General features: G+C 41.7%; 1 protein-coding gene across 1 annotated transcript in view; it reads left to right on the forward strand.

Annotated features, from left to right (window-relative positions):
• TTN (titin) overlaps positions 1-27,125 on the forward strand; it is a 283,199-nt gene that overhangs the window by 215,642 nt on the left and 40,432 nt on the right. The window contains 28 exon segments of the mRNA XM_015561820.1: positions 84-386; positions 479-787; positions 902-1,183; positions 1,304-1,603; positions 1,689-1,982; positions 2,073-5,039; positions 5,350-5,670; positions 5,770-6,054; positions 6,152-6,451; positions 6,782-7,084; positions 7,563-7,838; positions 7,941-8,240; positions 8,332-8,634; positions 8,804-9,103; positions 9,566-9,853; positions 10,217-10,513; positions 10,601-10,903; positions 11,011-11,316; positions 12,191-12,478; positions 12,567-12,857; positions 12,948-13,235; positions 13,399-13,986; positions 14,078-14,182; positions 14,729-14,926; positions 15,016-15,312; positions 15,402-15,989; positions 16,079-16,381; positions 16,493-27,123. Coding sequence (XP_015417306.1) covers positions 84-386; positions 479-787; positions 902-1,183; positions 1,304-1,603; positions 1,689-1,982; positions 2,073-5,039; positions 5,350-5,670; positions 5,770-6,054; positions 6,152-6,451; positions 6,782-7,084; positions 7,563-7,838; positions 7,941-8,240; positions 8,332-8,634; positions 8,804-9,103; positions 9,566-9,853; positions 10,217-10,513; positions 10,601-10,903; positions 11,011-11,316; positions 12,191-12,478; positions 12,567-12,857; positions 12,948-13,235; positions 13,399-13,986; positions 14,078-14,182; positions 14,729-14,926; positions 15,016-15,312; positions 15,402-15,989; positions 16,079-16,381; positions 16,493-27,123 — 21,614 coding nt within the window.

Consider the following 27,125-nt stretch of genomic DNA (forward strand, 5'->3'; position numbering starts at 1 on the left):
CACTTCATTTTTGTGATTCAATGTTTGATATTGTTAATAGGAAAAATTAAATTTCTAACACATGTTGCTAATGTTTATGATAGGGGTTCCTTATGCACCTGACCAGCCAATTGTTACGGAAGTTACCAAAGACTCTGCATTAGTAACCTGGAACAAGCCAAATGATGGAGGAAAGCCCATAACAAACTACATCCTGGAAAAGAGGGAAACTATGTCTAAACGATGGGCTAGAGTTACCAAAGAGCCGATCCATCCATACACTAAATTCAGGGTTCCTGATCTTCTAGAAGGGTGTCAGTATGAATTCCGGGTTGCTGCAGAAAATGAAATTGGTATTGGAGACCCAAGCCCACCATCCAAACCAGTCTTTGCCAAAGATCCAATTGGTATAGTATTAAAGCATTCATTCAGTTTTCATATTATCCAACTTTGTTTTCAGGTATATTATAATTCTTTTTTTTTTCCTTCTATTATATAGCTAAACCAAGTCCACCTGTTAATCCTGAAGCAATAGATACAACATGTAATTCAGTTGACCTAACTTGGCAGCCACCACGTCGCGATGGTGGGAGCAAGATTCTGGGTTACATCGTTGAGTACCAAAAAGTTGGAGATGAAGAGTGGAGAAGAGCCAATCACACTCCTGAGTCATGTCCTGAAACTACATATAAAGTCACTGGTCTTCGGGATGGTCAAACCTACAAGTTCAGAGTACTAGCAGTCAATGAAGCTGGTGAATCAGATCCAGCTCATGTTCCTGAGCCTGTACTAGTAAAAGATAGACTTGGTGAGTAAAATGTTCTCAGCTTTCTTTCAAGGAAGATAGGTGTGTCAATGTATACACTTATTTGTAAAATTCTTTAACAACTCAAACCTGAAAGTACTATTGTCTTTATTCAAGAACCCCCTGAGTTGATTCTTGATGCCAACATGGCGAGAGAACAACATATAAAGGTTGGTGATACTCTAAGACTTAGTGCCATCATCAAAGGAGTGCCATTCCCAAAAGTAACTTGGAAAAAAGAAGACAGAGAGGCTCCAACTAAAGCAAGAATTGATGTTACTCCAGTTGGTAGCAAGCTTGAAATTCGTAACGCTGCCCATGAGGATGGTGGAATTTATTCCTTAACAGTGGAGAATCCAGCTGGTTCAAAAACTGTCTCCGTAAAAGTGCTTGTATTAGGTAAGAATTTTAATACTTAGGATGTTTTTTATGTAAAAACAAGTTAAAAGTAAATTGTGATATATTTTGAGCTCTTATCTGTATTAAATCACATATAACTGCATTTCTTAACACTTTCAGATAAGCCTGGGCCACCTCGAGATCTGGAAGTCAGTGAAATTAGGAAAGATTCTTGCTACCTTACTTGGAAGGAACCACTGGATGATGGTGGTTCTGTTGTTACAAATTATGTGGTTGAGAGGAGAGATGTTGCAGGCGCCCAGTGGTCACCTCTCTCAACTACGTCCAAGAAAAAGAGTCACTGGGCTAAACATCTTAACGAAGGCAATCAGTATCTCTTCCGAGTGGCTGCTGAGAACCAGTATGGACGTGGTCCTTTTGTTGAAACACCTAAACCCATCAAGGCTGTGGATCCTCTGCGTAAGTTGCTTCCTCAAAATACAAAATATTATTTGACCGTCTTTGAGAATATTCTTTATTCATCATAACTTCTTCTTTTGAAAAGATCCCCCCGGGCCACCCAAGGACCTACACCATGTAGATGTTGACAAGACTGAAGTCTCCCTTGTTTGGAATAAGCCAGATCGTGATGGTGGTTCTCCAATCACTGGCTATTTGGTGGAATATCAAGAGGAAGGAACCAAAGACTGGATTAAGTTTAAGACTGTGCCAGATTTAGAGTGTGTTGTTACTGGACTACAACAAGGAAAGATCTACAAATTCCGTGTAAAAGCTGAAAATATCGTGGGTCTTAGTCTCCCTGACACAACTATTCCAATAGAATGTCAGGAAAAATTAGGTAATTTTTGGATTGGCATTATTATTGTTTCTTTTTAAAATTATGCCTATTTCTTTTTAAAAATCTAATTTCTTTGTGTTTACTTTTTAGTGCCTCCATCTGTGGAGCTGGATGTGAAATTAATTGAAGGCCTTGTGGTAAAAGCTGGAACGACAGTCAGATTCCCAGCCATTATAAGAGGTGTACCCTTTCCTACTGCAAAGTGGACAAGTGATGGGAGTGAGATTAAAACCGATGAACATTACACAGTTGAAACTGACAATTTCTCATCTGTACTCACCATTAAGAACTGCTTAAGGAGAGACACTGGGGAATATCAAATCACAGTTTCCAATGCAGCTGGCACCAAAACAGTAGCTGTACATCTTACTGTCCTTGATGTTCCTGGTCCACCAACAGGTCCTATTGATATTCTGGATATTAGCCCTGAGCATATGACTATCTCCTGGAAGCCACCCAGGGATGATGGAGGAAGCCCTGTGATAAATTATATCGTTGAGAAAAAAGATACAAGAAAAGATACGTGGGGTGTTGTCTCTTCAGGAAGCAGTAAGACAAAGCTGAAAGTCCCACATCTGCAAAAGGGCTCTGAATATGTTTTCCGAGTTAGTGCAGAGAATAAGATGGGTGTTGGTCCTCCCCTTGACTCCACACCTACTGTTGCTAAACATAAGTTTAATCCTCCATCGCCTCCAGGTAAACCAGTGGTTACTGACATTACTGAAAATTCTGCAATGTTGTCCTGGACTCTGCCAAAATCTGATGGTGGCAGCCCAATAACTGGTTACTATGTAGAACGTCGAGAAATAACTGGCAAATGGGTGAGGGTCAACAAAACACCTATAGCGGACTTGAAGTTTAGAGTGACAGGACTCTATGAGGGAAATACATATGAGTTTAGAGTTTTTGCTGAAAATCTTGCAGGACTTAGCAATCCATCCCCAAGTTCTGACCCAATAAAAGCTTGCCGGCCCATCAAACCACCTGGACCACCTATTAATCCTAAACTGAAAGACAAGACCAAAGAAACAGCTGACTTGGTATGGACAAAGCCTCTCAGTGATGGTGGTAGCCCCATTCTAGGCTATGTAGTAGAATGTCAGAAGGCTGGTACGACACAGTGGAACAGGATTAATAAAGATGAACTCATTAGGCAATGTGCCTTTACAGTACCAGGACTAATTGAAGGAACTGAGTACAGATTCCGTATAAAGGCAGCTAATATTGTAGGAGAGGGAGAGCCAAGAGAACTGGCAGAATCTGTGATTGCAAAAGACATCCTTCATCCTCCAGAAGTAGAACTTGATGTTACTTGTCGTGATGTTATTACCGTTAGAGTGGGCCAAACTATCCATATTCTTGCTCGAGTCAAAGGCAGACCTGAACCAGACATAACTTGGTCCAAGGAAGGCAAAGTACTGGTCCGTGAAAAGCGGGTTGACATCATTCAAGATCTACCTCGTGTTGAATTACAAATTAAAGAAGCTGTTAGAGCTGATCACGGCAAATATATCATCTCCGCTAAGAACAGCAGTGGACATGCCCAAGGTTCCGCTATTGTTAATGTCCTTGACAGACCCGGACCTTGCCAGAATTTAAGGGTTAGCCATGTAAACAAAGAGAACTGTACAGTTTCTTGGGAAAACCCACTAGATAATGGTGGCTCGGAGATAACCAATTTCATAGTGGAATCTCGCAAACCAAACCAGAAAGGCTGGTCAATCGTTGCTTCGGATGTCACTAAGCGATTAATCAAGGCGAACCTTTTAGCCAACAATGAATACTACTTCCGAGTTTGCGCAGAGAATAAAGTAGGTGTTGGGCCAACCATTGAAACAAAAACTCCAATTCTGGCTATTAACCCTATTGATAGACCAGGTGAGCCTGAAAACCTTCACATTGCAGATAAAGGAAAGACATTTGTCTATCTAAAGTGGCGGCGGCCTGATTATGATGGTGGCAGCCCAAATCTATCATATCATGTTGAGAGGAGACTGAAGGGTTCTGCTGACTGGGAAAGAGGACATAAAGGAAGCATTAAAGAAACCCACTTCATGGTGGACAAATGTGTTGAAAACCAGATTTATGAGTTCAGAGTACAAACAAAAAATGAAGGTGGAGAAAGTGACTGGGTAAAGACAGAGGAAGTTGTTGTGAAGGAAGATTTACAGAAACCAGTACTTGATCTGAAGTTAAGCGGTGTATTAACTGTTAAAGCAGGGGATACCATTAGACTTGAGGCAGGTGTTAGAGGCAAACCATTTCCAGAAGTTTCATGGACCAAGGACAAAGATGCTACAGACTTAACAAGATCACCAAGGGTCAAGATTGATACCAGTGCTGATTCATCTAAATTTTCTCTTACTAAAGCAAAGCGAAGTGATGGTGGTAAATATGTAATTACAGCAACTAACACAGCTGGCAGTTTTGTGGCCTACGCCACTGTCAATGTTTTAGATAAGCCTGGTCCTGTAAGAAATCTGAAAATTTCTGATGTGTCCAGTGATAGGTGTACTATTCGCTGGGATCCACCAGAGGATGATGGTGGCTGTGAAATCCAAAATTATATTCTAGAAAAATGTGAGAGCAAACGCATGGTTTGGTCTACCTATTCTGCTGCTGTCTTAACACCCAGTGCTACAGTAACACGTCTCATAGAAGGAAATGAATATATTTTCAGAGTCCGTGCAGAAAATAAAATAGGCACAGGGCCTCCAACAGAAAGTAAACCAGTCATTGCAAAAACCAAATTTGATAGACCTGGTCGCCCTGATCCCCCAGATGTCACTAAAGTAAGCAAAGAAGAAATGACTGTGGTTTGGAGTCCACCTGAATATGATGGTGGAAAGTCCATCACAGGATACTTTTTGGAGAAAAAGGAAAAACATTCAATACGTTGGGTCCCTGTTAACAAGAGTGCAATCCCTGAGAGACGTTTGAAAGTACAGAATCTCTTCCCAGGACATGAATATCAGTTCCGTGTCAAGGCAGAAAATGAAATTGGAATTGGAGAACCATCTTTGCCATCAAAACCAGTGGTGGCAAAAGACCCCATAGGTATGATATTTTTTCTTTTTCTGATACTATACCAACTCTTAATCTCAAGTACAGAGTGGTTAGAAAAATAAATTAATTCTGTAACTTCAAAACTTTATTTTATCCAACATTTTTCAAAGTAGATCTTTTACCAAATCACCTGAAGTATACGAACAATGGTAGATCCTAATTTTATGGAAAAAAATAAGGACTCAGTACTTGAGATATTGAAAAGCCTATCTTTGAGAATAGACTATATAAAATTATGGATTAAAATATCCTAGTAGTAGTTAACCATGCATAAATTTATTCTTAAATAATTTATTTTCAGAACCACCTGGTCCACCAACCAATCTCAAAGTTGTTGATACAACCAAAAATTCCATAACTCTTGGATGGGGAAAACCAGTGTATGATGGTGGTGCACCAATAATTGGCTATGTTGTGGAAATGAGACCAAAGAAAGAAGATGCATCACCCGATGAAGGATGGAAAAGGTGCAATGCTGCAGCTCAACTTATTCGCATGGAATTCACTGCTACCAGTTTAGACGAAAACCAGGAATATGAGTTCAGGGTGTGTGCCCAAAACCAGGTTGGCATTGGGCGCCCTGCAGAACTAAAGGATGCCATTAAACCTAAAGAAATCTTAGGTGAGGTCCTATAATTTCATTTCATTCATTCATCTTCACTTCTCACACCACTTCCCCACATTCTGTGAATTTTGCTAATGGCTTTCATGTCATTTGCAGAATCTCCGGAGATTGATTTGGATGCCAGCATGAGGAAACTGGTCACAGTGAGAGCAGGATGCCCGATTCGCCTGTTTGCCATAGTGAGAGGGCGACCAGCCCCTAAAGTCACTTGGAGAAGAGTGGGTATTGATAACGTGGTCAGAAAAGGACAAGTTGATCTTGTCGATACGATGGCCTTCCTTGTCATCCCCAATTCTACTCGTGATGACTCAGGAAAATATTCCTTGACAGTTGTGAACTCAGCAGGAGAAAAGGCCGTGTTCGTGAACGTCAGAGTATTAGGTGGGTTACTAACAAGCTTCTTCCTTCTCTTCAAAAAGGCATCTGTCAGTGAAGAGGCTGGGGAGACATGTATATGTGATGTTCTGGTTCTTTACAGATACTCCCGGACCTGTGTCTGATTTGAAAGTTTCGGATGTCACCAAAACATCATGTCACATTTCCTGGGCCCCTCCTGAGAATGATGGTGGGAGCCAGGTGACACATTATATTGTGGAGAAACGTGATGCAGAGAGAAAGACGTGGTCAACAGTTACCCCTGAAGTTAAGAAACTGAGCTTCCAAGTTACCAATCTTGTCCCTGGAAGTGAATATTTCTTCAGAGTAACTGCTGTCAATGAGTATGGCCCCGGCGTTCCTACAGATGTCCCCAAACCAGTGCTTGCATCAGATCCCCTAAGTAAGCAATATCCCTTCTTCCTCTTTTTAACTCCAGTCCCCTACGTTAGCAAGGTCAAGATACTGAAACATTTTTTTTTTATTGCTTAAAGTATTACAAAGGTACTTAAACATTTTGATCTACTACTGATAGAGCATTAACTTGTAGAAACCCAAACAATACAAATAAATATCCAACTCACTCCTTAACTCATCTTGTACTATTTATTTTCAACATACCCACCAGTTTCCATGTACTTTGAAGCAAGTGTCATACTAAACACTTAAGTATATAAACAAATGGATTTGATTAGGTTACCTGGACAGCTTCTAAATCACGTTTTTCTTCTAGGTGAGCCAGATCCACCAAAGAAACTGGAAGTTACTGAAATGACCAAGAACAGCGCTACGTTAGCTTGGTTACCTCCCCTGCGGGACGGAGGAGCTAAAATCGATGGCTATATCATAAGTTACAGAGAAGAAGAGCAGCCTGCAGATCGCTGGACAGAATACTCAGTGGTTAAAGATCTCAGCCTTGTCGTCACTGGCCTCAAGGAAGGAAAGAAGTACAAATTTAGAGTAGTGGCCAGAAATTCTGTTGGAGTCAGTTTGCCGAGAGAAGCAGAAGGCGTGTATGAAGCCAAAGAACAGCTGTGTAAGTAGTCATTGTCTCATCTTTATCCTGTGAGAAAATGTATTAGAATTTTCTTTTCACATGTAGACATCTTTCCCTGGGGAATATAGTTCCAGAAATACTTCACTAATAGTAGAAAACAGTGGTTTTAAAGCATTTGAGCCCATATACATTGTAAATAAACTATAACTCATGACACAGCACATATATATGTATGTGTGTATGTATATAGAACATGGTATACACACACACACACACACACACACACACACACATAAAAGAAGTTTCTTGAAGCAACACCTATCTTTCTTCTGTATACTGGGCTCATATTTTCTATTCAATTCAATCTCATTCTTTTAAGAAAAATATTAGCTGTCATGCCAAATTTAATTGAACCCACTCAGAGTTGAAACCCACAATTTGAAACACACTAGTATAATTGCCCATCAGAGGAAACTAACCTCCCCACAAGATTAACATATTTTTATTTTCCTTTTAGTGCCACCAAAGATCCTTATGCCAGAGCAAATTACAATCAAAGCGGGGAAGAAACTTCGAATTGAAGCCCATGTGTATGGAAAGCCTCATCCAACCTGTAAATGGAAAAAAGGAGAAGATGATGTCGTCACATCCAGCCACCTGGTTGTGCATAAAACAGATACTTCTTCTATTCTGATCATAAAAGACGTTACTAGGAAAGACAGTGGTTATTATAGCCTCACTGCAGAGAACAGCTCTGGGACAGACACTCAGAAAATCAAAGTTATTGTCATGGGTAAGTTAAGTGTTAGCCAAACGGACATCGCAATATGAAGATCAAAAATATTTCTCCTATCAAATTCCTGTTCTTATGTTTCTTTCCTCTTGGTTCATGCAGATGCTCCTGGGCCCCCTCAGCCTCCATTTGACATTTCTGACATAGACGCCGATGCTTGCTCCCTGTCATGGCATATCCCGCTGGAGGATGGAGGCAGTAACATCACCAATTACGTAGTGGAGAAGTGTGATGTAAGCCGAGGTGATTGGGTGACAGCGCTAGCTTCAGTGACAAAAACTTCCTGCAGAATTGGAAAATTGATCCCAGGGCAGGAGTATGTCTTCCGGGTCCGTGCTGAAAATCGATTTGGCATTTCAGAGCCTCTCACATCTCCAAAGATGTTGGCTAAGTTCCCATTTGGTATGTTTCTTTTGGGAAGAAAAAAATTATGTCTTCTTTCTAGTCTGTTTCTTAAGGGAGAAACTGACATGTCCCTTGTTTTCATCTCCAGATGTTCCTAGTGAACCGAAGAATGCACGAGTCACGAAAGTCAACAAAGACTGCATATTTGTGGCCTGGGACAGGCCAGACAGTGATGGAGGAAGCCCCATCACTGGTTACCTGATTGAACGCAAAGAAAGAAATAGTTTGCTGTGGGTGAAAGCTAATGATACTCCTGTCCGGTCAACTGAATACCCCTGTGTTGGCCTTATAGAAGGTCTTGAGTATTCATTCAGAATCTATGCCCTGAACAAAGCTGGATCCAGCCCACCCAGCAAACCAACAGAATATGTGACTGCAAGAATGCCAGTTGGTGAGTTTTGGGGGGTTTTTCTAAGTATTATAGGGGCACATTTAAATTTTAGAATCTCTGAAGACTACTGTTGCCACTCAGGAATGTGTTCTGAGGGATAATGTGAAATATGGAACGTTAAAACTTTTGCCATTAAGAAAAATGCTGAGAATACCTCTTTTGGCTTTAGATCCTCCAGGAAAGCCTGAAGTTATCGATGTTTCCAAGAGTACTGTATCCCTCATCTGGGCTCGTCCAAAACATGACGGAGGCAGCAAAATCATTGGCTATTTCGTAGAAGCTTGCAAACTTCCTGGTGATAAGTGGGTACGGTGCAACACTACACCACACCAGATTCCCCAGGAAGAGTACACAGCTACTGGCTTAGAAGAGAATGCTCAGTATCAATTCAGAGCAATCGCCAAGACAGCAGTAAACATCAGCCAGCCTTCGGAACCTTCTGACCCAGTGACCATCCTCGCAGAAAATGGTAAGATTCTGTTGAGTATCAGAGGCGAAGGACAGAACTCATGATGTATATTTCTCCTAATAAAAAAGGAAATCTACATCTGTGGAGAAAAGAATAAAAATGATAGGTACTTTGTAGACAGACATGAAAATTATATTATGGAGAATCCTAATCACATATTAAACTAAAAAAAGCAGTTAAACGAAAAGACCATATCCTTTTAACCATACACTTTCACAGAAATATGACCCCCCCAAAAATGATAGTGAAAATTTCAGGATGTTGGCATTGTAAGTGATCTTTATTTTTTTCTTTATATTTTCACATGATCGAATTTCTACTTTAAACCTGCATTTCTTTTGTAATGAATATGTTAATTCTAAAAACTCTGTCTTGAAAGACACAGAGTATATGAATTTCCCACTTTTATTAATGACATAGAGCTTTGCATGTATTAAATCATTTTCTTTTCTTTTTTTCCAGTTCCTCCCAGGATAGAACTGGGTGTGGCTATGAAATCTTTGCTTACTGTCAAAGCTGGAACTAATGTCTGCCTGGATGCTACTGTTTTTGGAAAACCAACACCAACAGTGTCTTGGAAGAAGGATGACACACTGCTAAAACCAGCAGAAGGCATCAAAATGGCCCGGAAGCGGAACCTGTGCACCTTGGAGCTGTTCAGCGTGAACCGGAAGGACTCAGGAGACTATACCATTACTGCCGAAAATCCAAGCGGTTCCAAATCAGCCACCATTAAGCTTAAAGTGTTAGGTAACTAAAGCGCTTAACTGGAATCTCATGTTTTATTTTGGCTAATGTGATGTAACAGAATTTACAAAATAATAATGAGGGAAGATGCATATCCTGATGTGTATTTTGTAGTCATAGAATTATTCTCATCACGGAACAGCAGCATTTTAGGGCTGAAAAGAGCATTCGAGATTACATATTTCAGTTACATAATTTCCCATGTGAGAAAATTATGGTTTTGAAAAATTAAGTGACTTCCAAGGTCATATGGGAGGTTAGTGAGAATATAAAGACTGCAGCCAGGTTTCCAGACCTCCATTCTACTCATTCCCCATTTCATGTGTGTTTAGTGAAAGACTTCACTTTTCTCCCTTGTTCTTTCAGATAAACCAGGTCCTCCAGCATCTGTTAAAATCAATAAAATGTATTCAGACCGTGCAATGCTTTCTTGGGAACCTCCTCTTGAAGATGGAGGCTCAGAAATCACCAACTATATTGTTGACAAACGTGAAACAAGCAGACCCAACTGGGCCCAGGTCTCTGCGACTGTGCCCATCACCAGCTGCAGTGTGGAGAAACTGATAGAGGGCCACGAGTACCAGTTCCGAATTTGTGCCGAAAATAAATATGGAGTGGGCGATCCAATCTTAACTGAACCAGCAATTGCTAAAAACCCATATGGTAGGAACATTTTCCTGTGGCTTTTCATTTTACTTTTTAAGTATTACCTTTAAGAGGGGATATTAACTTTTCCATCACTCTCTGCAGACCCACCAGGACGTTGTGATCCTCCTGTCATTAGTAACATAACCAAAGATCACATGACTGTAAGCTGGAAACCACCAGCAGATGATGGCGGCTCATCCATCACTGGCTATTTGGTTGAGAAGCGGGAAACCCAGGCAGTTAATTGGACTAAGGTCAACAGGAAACCTGTTATAGAAAGAACTATCAAAGCAACAGGTCTCCAAGAAGGCACCGAATACGAGTTCCGAGTTACAGCCATAAATAAGGCTGGCCCAGGCAAGCCCAGTGATGCATCCAAAGCTGTTTATGCTCGGGACCCTCTGTGTAAGTGCTCATGAAAAAGTCTCTTATCCTGTGTTGCAATCAACTTTAAACAACCAGGAGTGAGGTTTTAATGAAAAAATTTTATTATTATTATTATTTATCTTCAGATCCTCCTGGCCCACCAGCTTTTCCTAAAGTGTATGATACAACCCGTAGCTCTGTGAGTCTTTCTTGGGGCAAGCCAGCCTATGATGGTGGTAGCCCTATCATTGGTTACCTTGTTGAAGCAAAACGAGCTGACTCTGTTAACTGGGTGAGGTGCAATTTACCAGATAAGCTGCAGAAAACCCGCTTTGAGGTCACCGGCCTGATGGAAAACATAGAATATCAATTCCGTGTGTACGCCGTTAATAAGGTTGGCTACAGTGACCCCAGTGATGTGCCAGACAACCACTGTCCAAAGGATATCCTAAGTAAGTACTACCAGGAAGAATACATCGAGCTTTCTCATCAGTCATATTGTAAGGGGGCAGGGGGCATGTGTAAACTCCCTTGTGTACATTTATTTGTTTATAGGCTTTGGAGTTGGTAATTCTAGGAATACATTTTTGGAGAGCTGGGTTGGTAATTTGTGGTATTGTATAATAGGCCAAATGGAATGCAAAGTGATTTGTGGTTTTGGAAAGCGTTTCATACTTACAGGAGAATGACATGTCTTCAAAAGAGTCATTCTCTTGGAATATAGGAATCTTATTCTGAGCATAAGGAGATTTTTTAACTAAGTAGTGGGCTATTATTCTTACAGTTTTTTATTTTCTCTTCTAACCCACCCTTTTCCATAAATATAGATTAGAAGGCTGTCTGTCTTAATTTTTCTATTCACTCTGGTTCATAACCAATTCTTCCTTTATTTTGAATTACTTATATCTCATCCCCTATGTACTTTTATTCCTACAAAGAAAAAAGGAGAGTTAGAGTCTATAACAGAGTGCTTTCAGTGAAAATAGATAAGAAAAGTAAGAGCAGACAAGAGCTAAAAACCAGTCATTTACTTTTAATATGCAGAGTGTGAGAGTATGGAAGGTGTATGAGAAGATCCTTCTGGGAAAACTTGGATTAGCCTATAGGATATTGGAAAATAGTAAGATCAACAATTGCTATAGAGTATTGAAACTGTTGACAAAAGTTTTGAGGATTAAATTAAGGATTTTTTTTAAAAAAAAAAAAACAACAACAAGAAATCAGTTCTAGAAAAGAAACGTATTTTAGGAGTTGGTTAAGTCCAGTCTTTGGAAATATGTCTGACCCATTAAATTATTTAACTTTCTTCACTCCAAAATTAAACAGTTCCACCTGAGGGAGAACTGGATGCTGATTTGAGGAAGACAATTATATTACGTGCTGGCGTTACATTGAGACTATATGTACCAGTAAAAGGACGTCCACCTCCAAAGATCACTTGGTCTAAACCGGATGCCAATCTAAGAGAAAGGATTGGACTGGACATAAAGTCAACCGACTTTGACACTTTCTTGCGCTGTGAAAATGTGAACAAATATGATGCAGGAAAATATATCTTGACTCTGGAGAACAGCTGTGGTAAAAAGGAATATACCATTGTGGTGAAAGTGCTGGGTAAGTTTGTTTGAAACAAAATCATACATGTTAAAAATGCAATTCTATACCTTTTTTACACATTTATTTCTTACTTACCATTTACCAGATACTCCTGGGCCACCTGTCAATGTGACTGTTAAGGAAATATCCAAAGATTCTGCTTATATTACTTGGGATCCTCCCATTATTGATGGTGGAAGCCCCATCATAAACTATGTGGTAGAAAAGCGTGACGCAGAGAGGAAGTCCTGGTCTACAGTGGCAACGGAGTGCCCCAAAACAAGCTTCAGGGTATCTAACTTGGAGGAGGGCAAGTCCTACTTCTTCCGGGTGTTTGCTGAAAATGAGTACGGCATTGGTGATCCCGGTGAAACACGTGATGCCGTCAAAGCTTCCGGTGAGCAAATGAGATGCTACCCTGACATTCTGAGTGACATCTTACCTTGGTTATCCGGGGCTTAGGCTTACCGTTTCTCCTTTGCTTCAGAAACCCCGGGACCAGTTGTGGATCTGAAAGTGAGATCTGTAAATAAGTCATCTTGTACCATCGGCTGGAAAAAGCCTCGCAGCGATGGTGGAAGCAGAATTACCGGATATGTAGTCGATTTCCTAACTGACGAAAATAAGTGGCAACGAGTTATGCAAGCATTAAACTTACAGTACTTTGCAAAAGATTTGATAGAAGGGAAGGAATATACCTTCAGGGTGAGTGCTGAGAATGAAAATGGAGAAGGAACCCCAAGCGAAATCGTCGTCGTGGCAAAGGATGATGTTGGTAAGCCTTTTGACCTGCACCTTCATTTTCTCTTTATTGTCAGCAAAAATACACTCTTGGGCCTTACTCAATTGACTTCTATATAAGTTCTTTACAAACCATAACAATATAAAAAGTTAATTGCTGGTCTTAAAAATAAAAATTTGTCTCTGCTGTTTCCCAGTGGCTCCTGACCTTGACTTAAAGGATCTACCTGATTTGTGCTACTTGGCCAAAGAAAACAGCAACTTCCGTCTTAAGATCCCCATAAAAGGCAAGCCAACCCCATCGGTGTCCTGGAAGAAAGGGGAAGACCCTCTAGCAACTGACACAAGAGTCAGTGTGGAGTCATCTGCAGTTAACACCACCCTTGTCGTACGGGACTGCCAAAAATCTGATGCCGGAAAATACACGATCACACTGAAAAATGTCGCTGGCACGAAGGAAGGAACTCTCTCTATAAAAGTTGTTGGCAAACCTGGCATCCCCACTGGGCCAATCAAATTTGATGAGGTCACAGCAGAAGCCATAACCTTAAAGTGGGGTCCCCCAAAAGATGACGGAGGCTCTGAAATCACCAACTATATCCTGGAGAAGAGAGACTCTGTAAACAACAAGTGGGTGACCTGCGCCTCGGCTGTCCAGAAAACCACCTTCAGAGTAACCAGGCTTCATGAGGGCATGGAGTACACCTTCAGGGTCAGTGCCGAAAACAAATATGGTGTAGGAGAGGGCCTGAAGTCAGAGCCAATTGTCGCTAAACATCCTTTCGGTGAGTGTCTCAGTGTCAGGAAATATAAAGCAAAATGTGGTTTTGAGGAAGTTTCTTATTATAAATCTTCCATTGCCATATATTTTCCTAGATGTGCCCGATGCTCCCCCACCTCCCAACATTGTGGATGTCAGACATGACTCGGTAGCTCTAACCTGGACGGACCCCAGGAAAACCGGTGGCTCTCCAATTACAGGTGTTTATTTTGCTCTTATCCTCCAGCTTTCGCATTAATGTTTCCTCTAAAGCTTCCTCCCTAAAAACAAGTTGAATGTATTTATATAGCACTGTCTGCCTGTGTGCACTTTCCTTTCAGTACATCAGCATTCAATACATTAAGCATTAATTAAACGAATTCATTAAGCTAATGCTTAACCTCATTGAAACCCTCCTAATATAATAGTTTATAAAGAAAGGCTTTCTTAGTGATAATATCATTTTCTGTAAGTTAAAATTTTTCAACAAAAGGTACAATAAATAAATATGTATATTCCAAGAGAAAAAAAATGGCATAATGCCTACATAATAAAAGTGTATATGTTAGGAGACATATGTAATACTTTAAACAATAAAGAATTTAAATTTAAAAAAATAGTAAAAAACAAAAGTATAGATGTTAACAAGAATGATTATCTCACATATCCATATATAAGTTATTTGAGCAAAAACACATATAGTATTTCAAAATCAGGCTACATTTGTAAGTTCTCTCTGAATTGACACATCACTGGGTCTCTTGTAGGGTATCATATCGAGTTCAAGGAAAGAAACAGCCTTTTGTGGAAGAGAGCGAACAAGACTCCTATTAGGATGAAAGACTTCAGAGTGACAGGATTAACTGAAGGTCTGGAATATGAGTTCCGAGTGATGGCAATCAATTTGGCAGGAGTAGGCAAGCCAAGCCTGCCATCGGAGCCTGTTGTGGCACTGGATCCCATTGGTAAGTCATTATATGAAGGAAAACCCAGGTGCATTCTCTGCATGAAAAAAACCACATTGGTATTTGACTGTTTTCCCCCCATGTTTTAGATCCTCCTGGCAAGCCTGAGGTTATCAGTGTAACAAGGAACTCAGTGACTCTCATTTGGACTGAGCCCAAATACGATGGTGGCCATAAGTTGACTGGATACATAGTGGAGAAGCGGGACCTACCTTCCAAATCTTGGATGAAAGCAAACCATGTTAATGTCCCCGATTGTGTCTTTACTGTAACTGACCTTGTGGAAGGTGGAAAATATGAATTCAGAATTAGAGCAAAGAATACAGCAGGTGCTATCAGTGCCCCATCAGAAAGTACAGGAACCATTATTTGCAAGGATGAATATGGTAGGTCTATTTTACTTTTGTGCACATAAAAACATCAACTTACGCCTCCTTCCTTTTCTGATGAAAATGTAATTTTTTTTTCTTTGCAGAGGCACCAACCATTGTCCTTGATCCTACAATAAAAGATGGGCTAACGGTGAAAGCAGGAGAGACCATTGTTTTGAGCGCCATTAGCATTCTTGGCAAACCCCTTCCCAAGTCAAACTGGTCCAAGGCAGGAAAGGACATTAGACTATCAGATGTCGTTCAGATCACTTCCACCCCAACATCTTCCATGCTTGCTGTCAAGTATGCCACTAGAAAAGATGCGGGTGAATACACCATCACTGCTACCAATCCTTTTGGCACGAAGGAGGAACACGTGAAGGTGACAGTTCTCGATGTACCTGGTCCCCCAGGTCCCATTGAAATCAGTAATGTTTCTGCTGAAAAAGCAACACTTACATGGACACCTCCCTTGGAAGATGGCGGCTCACCAATTAAGTCCTATGTTCTTGAAAAGAGGGAAACCAGCCGACTCTTGTGGACAGTGGTTGCTGAAGATATTCAGTCTTGCAGGCATGTGGTAACCAAACTCATCCAAGGAAATGAGTACCTCTTCCGGGTCTCGGCTGTAAACCAGTATGGCAAAGGAGAACCGGTGGAGTCTGAACCTGTCAAAATGGTAGACAGATTTGGTAGGTACAGCATGTGAGGGAAGCGATCAGTAAATACTTACGGCAGAGTTTAGGAAACAGGATTTCTCATAAATGTGCTTCCTTTTCAGGTCCCCCTGGCCCTCCTGAAAAACCAGAGGTATCAAATGTCACTAAAAACACTGCCACTGTCAGTTGGAAAAGACCAGCTGATGATGGTGGTAGTGAGATCACAGGATATCATGTGGAAAGGCGAGAAAAGAAAAGCTTGAGATGGGTGAGAGCAACAAAGACACCAGTCTCCGACCTCAGATGCAAAGTCACAGGACTTCAGGAAGGAAACACCTACGAATTCCGCGTCAGTGCAGAAAACAGAGCAGGAATTGGTCCTCCTAGTGAGGCTTCAAATCTTGTTTTAATGAAAGATGCAGCATGTTAGTATTTGCCTTTTTCCACACTGCTCATTTGAGGCTGCAAATATTTTATTTAATTTAGCTAAATGTCAATCTCCTAATATATATTTTGGTGTCTTGGTTTCCTTTCAGATCCTCCAGGACCACCTACAAATGCACATGTCACTGATACTACGAAGAAATCTGCTTCTTTAGCATGGGGCAAGCCTCATTATGATGGTGGACTTGAAATCACTGGCTATATCGTAGAGCATCAAAAAGTAGGAGAGGAGGCCTGGATAAAAGATACCACGGGAACTGCCCTCAGAATCACTCAGTTTGTTGTCCCTGATCTTCAGACTAAAGAAAAATACAATTTTAGAATCAGTGCCGTCAATGATGCAGGTGTTGGGGAGCCAGCAGTGGTTCCAGATGTTGAAATTGTAGAAAGGGAAATGGTTCCTGATTTCGAACTAGATGCTGAGCTTCGAAGGACCCTTGTTGTTAGAGCAGGACTCAGTATTAGAATATTTGTGCCAATCAAAGGTCGTCCTGCTCCTGAAGTGACATGGACCAAGGATGATATCAACCTTAAAACCCGAGCAAACATTGAAAACACAGAATCATTCACTCTTCTGATTATCCCAGAATGCAACAGATATGACACCGGTAAATTTGTGATGACTATCGAAAACCCTGCCGGGAAGAAAAGTGGCTTTGTCAACGTCAGAGTCTTGGATACACCAGAACCCGTCCTTAACCTGAGGCCTACTGACATCACAAAGGACAGTGTCACCCTGCACTGGGACCTCCCTCTGGTGGATGGGGGCTCACGTATAACAAACTATATTGTGGAGAAACGAGAAGCAACACGAAAATCTTACACCACAGTCACCACTAAGTGCCATAAATGCACATATAAAGTTACCGGCTTGACCGAAGGATGTGAATACTTCTTCAGAGTGATGGCAGAGAATGAATACGGAATTGGTGTCCCAACAGAAACAACAGAACCTGTGAAAGCCTCCGAAGCACCTTTACCTCCAGAAAGTCTGAACATCATGGACATAACCAAGAGCACGGTCAGCCTGGCATGGCCCAAACCAAAACACGATGGTGGCAGTAAGATCACTGGCTACGTGATTGAAGCCCAGAGGAAAGGCTCTGACCAGTGGACCCACATTACAACCGTGAAAGGGTTAGAATGTGTGGTGAGGAATCTCACTGAAGGGGAAGAATACACCTTCCAAGTGATGGCAGTGAACAGTGCAGGGCGAAGTGCCCCCAGAGAAAGCAGACCTGTCATTGTCAAGGAGCAGACAATGCTCCCAGAATTGGATCTCCGTGGCATTTATCAGAAATTAGTCATTGCCAGAGCTGGTGACAACATCAAAGTAGAAATTCCAGTGCTTGGTCGACCAAAGCCCACCGTGACATGGAAAAAAGGAGACCAGATTCTTAAACAAACACAGAGAGTTAATATTGAAAATACAGCAACTTCAACCATCTTAAATATCAACGAGTGTGTAAGAAGTGATAGTGGGCCCTACCCATTAACTGCAAAGAACATTGTAGGAGAGGTTGGTGATGTCGTCACCATTCAAGTCCATGATATTCCAGGACCACCTACTGGCCCAATCAAATTCGATGAAGTTTCATCTGATTTTGTAACCTTCTCCTGGGACCCACCTGAGAACGATGGAGGGGTACCAATAAGCAACTATGTAATAGAAATGCGACAGACTGACAGTACTACATGGACCGAACTAGCAAGCACTGTTATTCGCACTACCTATAAAGCCACCCGCCTTACTACCGGAGTGGAATATCAATTCCGGGTAAGAGCTCAGAATAGATACGGAGTTGGACCAGGCATCACATCAGCATCAATAGTTGCCAATTATCCATTTAAGGTTCCTGGGCCTCCTGGTACCCCTCAGGTAACTGCAGTTACCAAGGACTCAATGACAATTAGCTGGCATGAACCTCTCTCTGACGGTGGAAGCCCCATTTTAGGATATCATGTTGAAAGAAAAGAACGAAATGGTATACTCTGGCAGAATGTGAGCAAAGCATTAGTGCCAGGCAACATTTTCAAATCAACTGGACTTACAGATGGTATTGCTTATGAGTTCCGAGTGATTGCAGAAAACATGGCAGGCAAAAGCAAGCCAAGCAAGCCATCTGAGCCCATGCTTGCTTTGGATCCCATCGACCCACCTGGGAAACCAGTTCCTCTGAATATTACTAGACACACCGTGACCCTTAAATGGGCTAAGCCAGAATATACTGGAGGCTTTAAAATTACTAGTTACATAGTTGAAAAGAGAGACCTCCCTAATGGACGGTGGCTGAAGGCCAACTTCAGCAACATTTTGGAGAATGAATTTACAGTCAGTGGCCTAACAGAAGATGCTGCATATGAATTCCGCGTGATTGCCAAAAATGCTGCTGGTGCTATTAGTCCACCATCTGAGCCATCGGATGCTATCACGTGCAGGGATGACATTGAAGCACCAAGGATCATGGTGGATATTAAATTTAAGGACACAATTATACTAAAAGCAGGTGAAGCATTCAAGCTGGAAGCTGATGTTTCAGGTCGCCCTCCTCCAACAATGGAATGGACCAAAGATGGAAAGGAGCTGGAAGGCACAGGGAAATTAGAAATAAAAATTGCAGATTTCTCTACTACTCTGGTAAACAAGGATTCATTAAGAAGGGATGGTGGTGCCTATACCCTTACAGCAACTAATCCTGGAGGTTTTGCCAAACATATTTTCAATGTCAAAGTTCTTGATAGACCAGGCCCACCGGAAGGACCCTTAGTTGTATCTGATGTGACATCAGAAAAATGTGTATTGTCCTGGTTGCCTCCACGGGATGATGGAGGTGCCAAAATTGATCATTATGTGGTTCAGAAACGTGAAACCAGCAGATTGGCATGGACAAATGTAGCCGCAGAAGTCCAAGTAACAAAACTAAAGGTTACTAAACTTTTGAAAGGCAATGAATACATCTTCCGCGTTATGGCAGTAAATAAATATGGGGTCGGAGAGCCACTGGAATCAGAGCCTGTGCTTGCAGTGGATCCTTATGGACCCCCTGATCCACCCAAAAACCCTGAAGTCACAACTATTACTAAAGATTCAATGGTAGTCTGCTGGGGACATCCTGACTCTGATGGTGGAAGTGAAATCATAAACTATATTGTGGAACGGCGTGATAAAGCTGGGCAACGCTGGGTGAAATGCAACAAAAAAACTGTTACTGATTTAAGATTTAAAGTGTCTGGACTGACCGAAGGACACGAATATGAGTTCAGGATTATGGCTGAGAATGCTGCTGGAATTAGTGCACCAAGCTCTACCAGTCCATTTTACAAGGCTTGTGATGCTGTGTTTAAACCTGGCCCACCAGGTAACCCACGTGTCCTAGATTCAAGCAGATCATCCATCTCAATTGCTTGGAATAAACCCATCTATGATGGCGGCTCCGAAATCACCGGGTATATGGTTGAGATTGCCCTTCCAGAGGAAGATGAATGGCAGATTGTCACTCCGCCAGCTGGTCTCAAGGCAACGTCTTACACCATCACCAATCTCATAGAGAATCAGGAGTATAAAATCCGGATCTATGCCATGAATTCTGAAGGAATTGGAGAACCTGCACTTGTTCCCGGAACTCCAAAGGCTGAAGACAGGTTGCTGCCTCCAGAGATTGAACTGGATGCTGACCTGCGCAAAGTTGTTACTATAAGAGCTTGTTGTACTCTGAGACTTTTTGTTCCAATCAAAGGCAGGCCTGCGCCTGAGGTGAAGTGGAGCCGGGAACATGGAGAATCTTTGGATAAAGCTAGCATTGATTCCACCAGCTCTTACACCCTGCTTATTGTTGGAAATGTTAACAGATTCGACAGTGGCAAATACATACTAACTATAGAAAACAGCTCAGGCAGCAAATCTGCATTTGTCAATGTTAGGGTACTGGATACACCAGGCCCTCCCCAGGATCTGAAGGTAAAGGAGGTCACTAAGACGTCTGTCACATTGACATGGGAGCCTCCTCTCCTTGATGGAGGTTCAAAAATAAAGAACTACGTTGTTGAAAAGCGGGAGTCAACAAGAAAAGCATATTCAACTGTTGCAACAAATTGCCACAAGACTTCCTGGAAGGTAGACCAGCTTCAAGAAGGCTGTAGTTACTATTTCAGGGTTCTTGCTGAAAATGAATATGGCATCGGGCTGCCTGCTGAAACTGCAGAATCTGTGAAAGCATCAGAACGACCTCTTCCTCCAGGAAAAATAACTTTGGTGGATGTCACAAGAAACAGCGTGTCGCTTTCTTGGGAGAAACCAGAGCATGATGGAGGCAGCCGAATTCTAGGCTATATTGTAGAGATGCAGAGCAAAGGTAGTGACAAATGGGTCACGTGTGCCACAGTCAAAGTCACTGAAGCCACTATAACTGGATTAATTCAGGGTGAAGAATACTCTTTCCGTGTTTCAGCTCAGAATGAAAAGGGCATCAGTGATCCTAGACAACTGAGTGTGCCAGTAATTGCCAAAGATCTTGTCATTCCACCAGCCTTCAAACTCCTCTTTAATACTTTCACTGTACTGGCAGGTGAAGACCTAAAAGTTGATGTTCCATTCATTGGACGCCCTCCACCAGCTGTAACCTGGCTTAAAGATGAGGTGCCACTGAAGCAGACAACTAGAGTAAATGCAGAGAGCACCGAAAATAATTCATTATTGACAATAAAGGAAGCCTGCCGCGAAGATGTTGGACATTACACGGTTAAACTGACAAACTCAGCTGGTGAAGCTACTGAAATTCTTAATGTTGTTGTTCTTGACAAGCCAGGGCCTCCGACTGGACCAGTTAAAATAGATGAAGTGACGGCTGATAGTATTACTCTTTCCTGGGGCCCACCTAAATATGATGGTGGAAGTTCTATCAATAATTACATTGTAGAAAAACGGGACACTTCCACCACCACCTGGCAAATTGTGTCAGCTACTGTTGCAAGGACAACAATAAAAGCTTGCAGATTAAAGACCGGATGTGAATATCAGTTTAGGATTGCAGCTGAAAACAGATACGGAAAGAGCACCTACCTCAATTCAGAGCCTATTGTAGCCCAGTATCCATTCAAAGTTCCTGGTCCTCCTGGCACACCATTTGTAACACTCTCCTCCAAGGACAGCATGGAAGTACGATGGAACGAGCCAGTCAATGATGGAGGTAGCAAAGTCATTGGCTATCATCTAGAACGCAAGGAAAGAAATAGCATCCTCTGGGTTAAGTTGAATAAAACGCCTATTCCTCAAACCAAGTTTAAAACAACTGGCCTTGAGGAAGGCATTGAATATGAATTTAGAGTCTCTGCAGAGAACATCGTGGGCATTGGCAAGCCAAGCAAAGTGTCAGAATGCTACGTAGCTCGTGACCCATGTGATCCACCAGGGCGGCCAGAGGCAATCATTGTCACACGGAATTCTGTGACTCTTCAGTGGAAGAAACCCACCTATGATGGTGGAAGCAAGATCACTGGTTATATTGTTGAGAAGAAAGAACTACCTGAGGGCCGTTGGATGAAAGCTAGTTTTACAAATGTCATTGACACTCAATTTGAAGTAACTGGCCTGGTTGAAGATCATAGGTATGAGTTCCGGGTTATAGCTCGAAATGCTGCGGGAGTGTTGAGCGAGCCATCGGAAAGCACAGGAGCAATAACTGCAAGAGATGAGGTAGATCCACCACGAATAAGTATGGATCCCAAATACAAAGAAACAATTGTGGTCCATGCTGGTGAATTCTTCAAGATTGATGCAGATGTTCATGGCAAACCAATCCCAACTACTCAATGGCTAAAAGGTGATCAGGAGCTATCAAATACAACTCGACTAGAAATAAAGAGCACTGACTTTGCCACCAGTCTCAGCGTAAAGGATGCAGTACGCATTGACAGTGGAAATTACATACTGAAGGCCAGAAATGTTGCAGGCGAGAGATCAGTTACCGTAAATGTCAAAGTTCTTGATAAACCAGGGCCGCCTGAAGGACCTGTTGTTATAACAGGAGTTACAGCAGAAAAATGCACACTGGCTTGGAAACCCCCACTACAGGATGGTGGGAGTGATATCATAAATTATATTGTGGAAAGGAGAGAAACCAGCCGCTTAGTTTGGACTGTGGTTGATGCCAACGTGCAAACTCTCAGCTGCAAGGTGACTAAGCTTCTTGAAGGCAATGAATATATGTTCCGTATAATGGCTGTAAACAAATATGGTGTTGGCGAACCTCTTGAATCTGAGCCAGTAATTGCTAAGAATCCATTTGTAGTACCAGATGCACCAAAGGCTCCAGAAATCACAGCAGTGACCAAGGACTCAATGATTGTTGTATGGGAAAGGCCAGCATCTGATGGTGGCAGTGAAATTCTTGGATATGTTCTTGAAAAACGAGATAAAGAGGGCATCCGATGGACAAGATGCCACAAACGTTTGATTGGAGAATTGCGCTTGAGGGTAACTGGACTCCTAGAAAATCACAGTTATGAATTCAGAGTGTCAGCTGAGAATGCTGCTGGACTTAGTGAACCAAGCCCACCTTCCGCTTACCAAAAGGCTTGTGATCCTATTTATAAACCAGGACCTCCAAACAATCCAAAAGTCACAGATATTACCAGGTCGTCTGTCTTCCTTTCTTGGAGCAAACCAATATACGATGGTGGCTGTGAAATTCAAGGATACATTGTTGAACAATGTGATGTGAGTGACGGTGAATGGACAATGTGCACTCCACCAACCGGAATCAATAAAACAAACTTAGAAGTAGAGAAGCTGTTGGAAAAGCATGAGTACAACTTCCGCATCTGTGCTGTTAATAAAGCTGGAGTTGGAGAACATGCTGATGTCCCTGGACCTATTCTAGTTGAAGAAAAATTGGAAGCACCAGACATTGATCTTGACCTAGAACTAAGGAAAATTATCAATATAAGGGCAGGTGGCTCCTTAAGGTTATTTGTTCCTATTAAAGGCCGTCCTACACCAGAAGTGAAATGGGGGAAAATGGATGGTGAAATCCGAGATGCTGCTATAATTGATGTCACTAGCAGTTTCACCTCTCTTGTTCTTGACAATGTCAACCGATATGATAGTGGAAAATATACACTCACCTTAGAAAACAGCAGTGGAACAAAGTCTGCCTTTGTTACTGTGAGAGTCCTAGACACACCAAGTCCACCTGTAAACCTGAAAGTCACAGATATCACCAAGGACTCAGTATCAATTACATGGGAGCCTCCTTTGCTGGATGGTGGCTCCAAAATAAAAAATTACATTGTTGAGAAACGCGAAGCCACAAGAAAATCATATGCTGCAGTTGTAACAAATTGCCATAAGAATTCTTGGAAAATTGATCAACTCCAAGAAGGTTGCAGTTATTACTTTAGAGTCACAGCTGAAAATGAGTACGGTATTGGCCTTCCTGCCCGCACTGCTGATCCAATTAAGGTTGCAGAAGTCCCACAACCTCCAGGAAAAATAACTGTGGATGATGTCACCAGAAACAGTGTCTCCTTGAGTTGGACAAAGCCTGAACATGATGGTGGCAGTAAAATAATTCAGTATATTGTGGAAATGCAAGCTAAACAGAGTGAGAAATGGTCAGAGTGTGCACGAGTCAAGTCCCTTGAAGCAGTGATTTCCAACCTAACTCAGGGAGAGGAATATCTTTTTAGAGTTGTTGCTGTAAATGAAAAGGGAAGAAGTGATCCTAGGTCCCTTGCAGTTCCAATAGTTGCCAAAGATCTGGTCATTGAGCCAGATGTAAGACCTGCATTCAATAATTATAGTGTACAGGTTGGACAAGACTTGAAAATAGAAGTGCCAATTTCTGGACGTCCTAAGCCAACCATTACATGGACTAAAGATGGTGCTCCACTGAAGCAGACTACAAGAATCAATGTTACAGATTCACTTGACCTCACTGTACTCAGTATTAAAGAAACTCATAAGGATGATGGTGGACATTATGGAATCACAGTTGCTAATATTGTTGGTCAGAAAACAGCATCCATTGAAATTATAACTCTAGATAAACCTGATCCTCCACAAGGACCTGTTAAATTTGATGAAGTCAGTGCCGAAAGTATTACATTATCTTGGAACCCTCCATTATATACCGGGGGTTGCCAGATCACCAACTACATTGTTCAGAAAAGAGATACAACCACCACCGTATGGGAAGTTGTTTCTGCTACTGTTGCCAGAACTACACTCAAAGTAACCAAACTGAAAACTGGTACGGAATACCAATTCAGAATATTTGCTGAAAACAGATATGGACAAAGCTTTGGCTTGGATTCTAGTCCAATTGTAGCTCAATATCCCTACAAAGAACCTGGCCCTCCAGGCACACCATTTGTCACAGCCATTTCCAAAGAGTCCATGGTTGTACAGTGGCATGAACCAATCAATAATGGTGGAAGCCCAGTTATAGGTTACCACCTTGAAAGAAAGGAAAGAAATAGTATTTTGTGGACAAAAGTCAACAAAACTATTATTCATGACACCCAGTTTAAAGCAGTCAATCTTGAAGAAGGCATTGAATATGAATTCAGAGTTTATGCTGAAAATATTGTTGGTGTAGGCAAAGCAAGCAAGAATTCTGAATGCTATGTAGCCAGAGATCCCTGTGACCCACCAGGAACCCCAGAAGCAATAATTGTTAAAAGAAATGAGATCACTTTACAATGGACCAAACCCGTATATGATGGTGGAAGTATGATTACAGGTTACATTGTAGAAAAACGTGATTTGCCTGATGGTCGTTGGATGAAAGCTAGTTTCACAAATGTCATTGAAACTCAATTTACTGTGTCAGGCCTTACTGAAGATCAAAGGTATGAATTCAGAGTCATTGCAAAGAATGCAGCTGGTACAGTAAGTAAACCCTCTGACAGTACTGGACCAATAACTGCCAAGGATGAGGTTGAACTCCCACGAATTTCAATGGATCCAAAATTCAGAGACACAATTGTGGTTAATGCCGGAGAAACATTCAGGCTTGAGGCTGATGTCCGTGGAAAGCCCCTGCCTACCATTGAGTGGTTAAGAGGAGATAAAGAAGTTGAAGAATCTGCTAGATGTGAAATAAAAAACACAGATTTCAAGGCTTTACTTATTATAAAAGATGCCATTAGAATTGATGGTGGACAGTATATTTTAAGAGCTTCCAATGTTGCAGGTTCTAAGTCATTCCCGGTAAATGTGAAAGTGTTAGATAGACCGGGACCTCCAGAAGGACCAGTTCAGGTTACTGGAGTCACTGCTGAAAAATGCACTTTAACGTGGTCTCCACCACTACAAGATGGTGGCAGTGACATTTCTCACTATGTTGTTGAAAAGAGAGAAACGAGTCGGCTTGCCTGGACTGTTGTTGCTTCCCAAGTTGTGACCAACTCTCTGAAAGTAACCAAACTCTTAGAAGGAAATGAATATATTTTCCGTATAATGGCTGTCAACAAATATGGTGTTGGAGAGCCTTTGGAATCTGCACCAGTACTGATGAAAAATCCATTTGTGCTCCCTGGACCACCAAAAAGCCTGGAAGTCACGAACATCGCCAAGGACTCCATGACTGTCTGTTGGAACCGTCCAGATAGTGATGGTGGAAGTGAGATTATTGGTTACATCGTAGAGAAAAGAGACAGAAGTGGCATTAGGTGGATAAAATGTAATAAACGCCGCATTACAGATTTGCGTCTAAGAGTAACAGGATTAACAGAAGATCATGAGTATGAATTCCGAGTCTCTGCAGAAAATGCTGCTGGAGTTGGAGAACCAAGTCCAGCGACAGTTTATTATAAGGCTTGTGATCCTGTGTTTAAGCCTGGCCCACCCACCAATGCACACACTGTAGACACCACTAAAAATTCAATTACAGTTGCCTGGGGTAAACCCATCTATGATGGTGGCAGTGAGATCCTGGGATATGTAGTAGAAATCTGTACGGCAGACGAAGAAGAATGGCAAATAATTACTCCACCAACTGGCCTGAAAGCCACTCGATTTGAAATTTCAAAACTCACTGAACACCAAGAGTATAAAATACGAGTCTGTGCCCTCAATAAAGTTGGCTTGGGTGAGGCTACATCCGTTCCTGGTACTGTGAAACCAGAAGATAAACTTGAAGCACCTGAACTTGACCTTGATTCTGAATTAAGGAAAGGGATTGTGGTAAGAGCTGGTGGGTCTGCCAGAATTCACATTCCATTCAAAGGCCGTCCAACACCTGAGATCACTTGGTCTCGAGAGGAAGGTGAATTCACAGATAAGGTTCAAATTGAAAAGGGTGTAAACTATACCCATCTATCAATAGATAACTGTGATAGAAATGATGCTGGAAAATATATTCTCAAGCTGGAAAATAGTAGTGGATCTAAATCTGCTTTTGTGACGGTGAAAGTTCTGGATACCCCAGGACCACCACAGAACTTGACAGTCAAAGAAGTGAAAAAAGACTCTGTCATCTTGGTGTGGGAACCACCCATCATTGATGGAGGTGCAAAGATCAAGAACTATGTTATTGACAAACGTGAGTCAACCAGAAAAGCGTATGCTAATGTGAGCAATAAATGCAGCAAAACAAGCTTTAAAGTTGAGAATCTTACAGAAGGATCCATTTATTACTTTAGAGTTATGGCTGAAAATGAATTTGGAGTTGGTGTTCCAGTAGAAACTGTTGATGCTGTGAAAGCTGCTGAACCTCCTTCCCC

Source organism: Myotis davidii, unplaced genomic scaffold (assembly GCF_000327345.1).
Source record: "Myotis davidii unplaced genomic scaffold, ASM32734v1 scaffold370, whole genome shotgun sequence".
NCBI classification, from domain to species: domain Eukaryota; kingdom Metazoa; phylum Chordata; class Mammalia; order Chiroptera; family Vespertilionidae; genus Myotis; species Myotis davidii.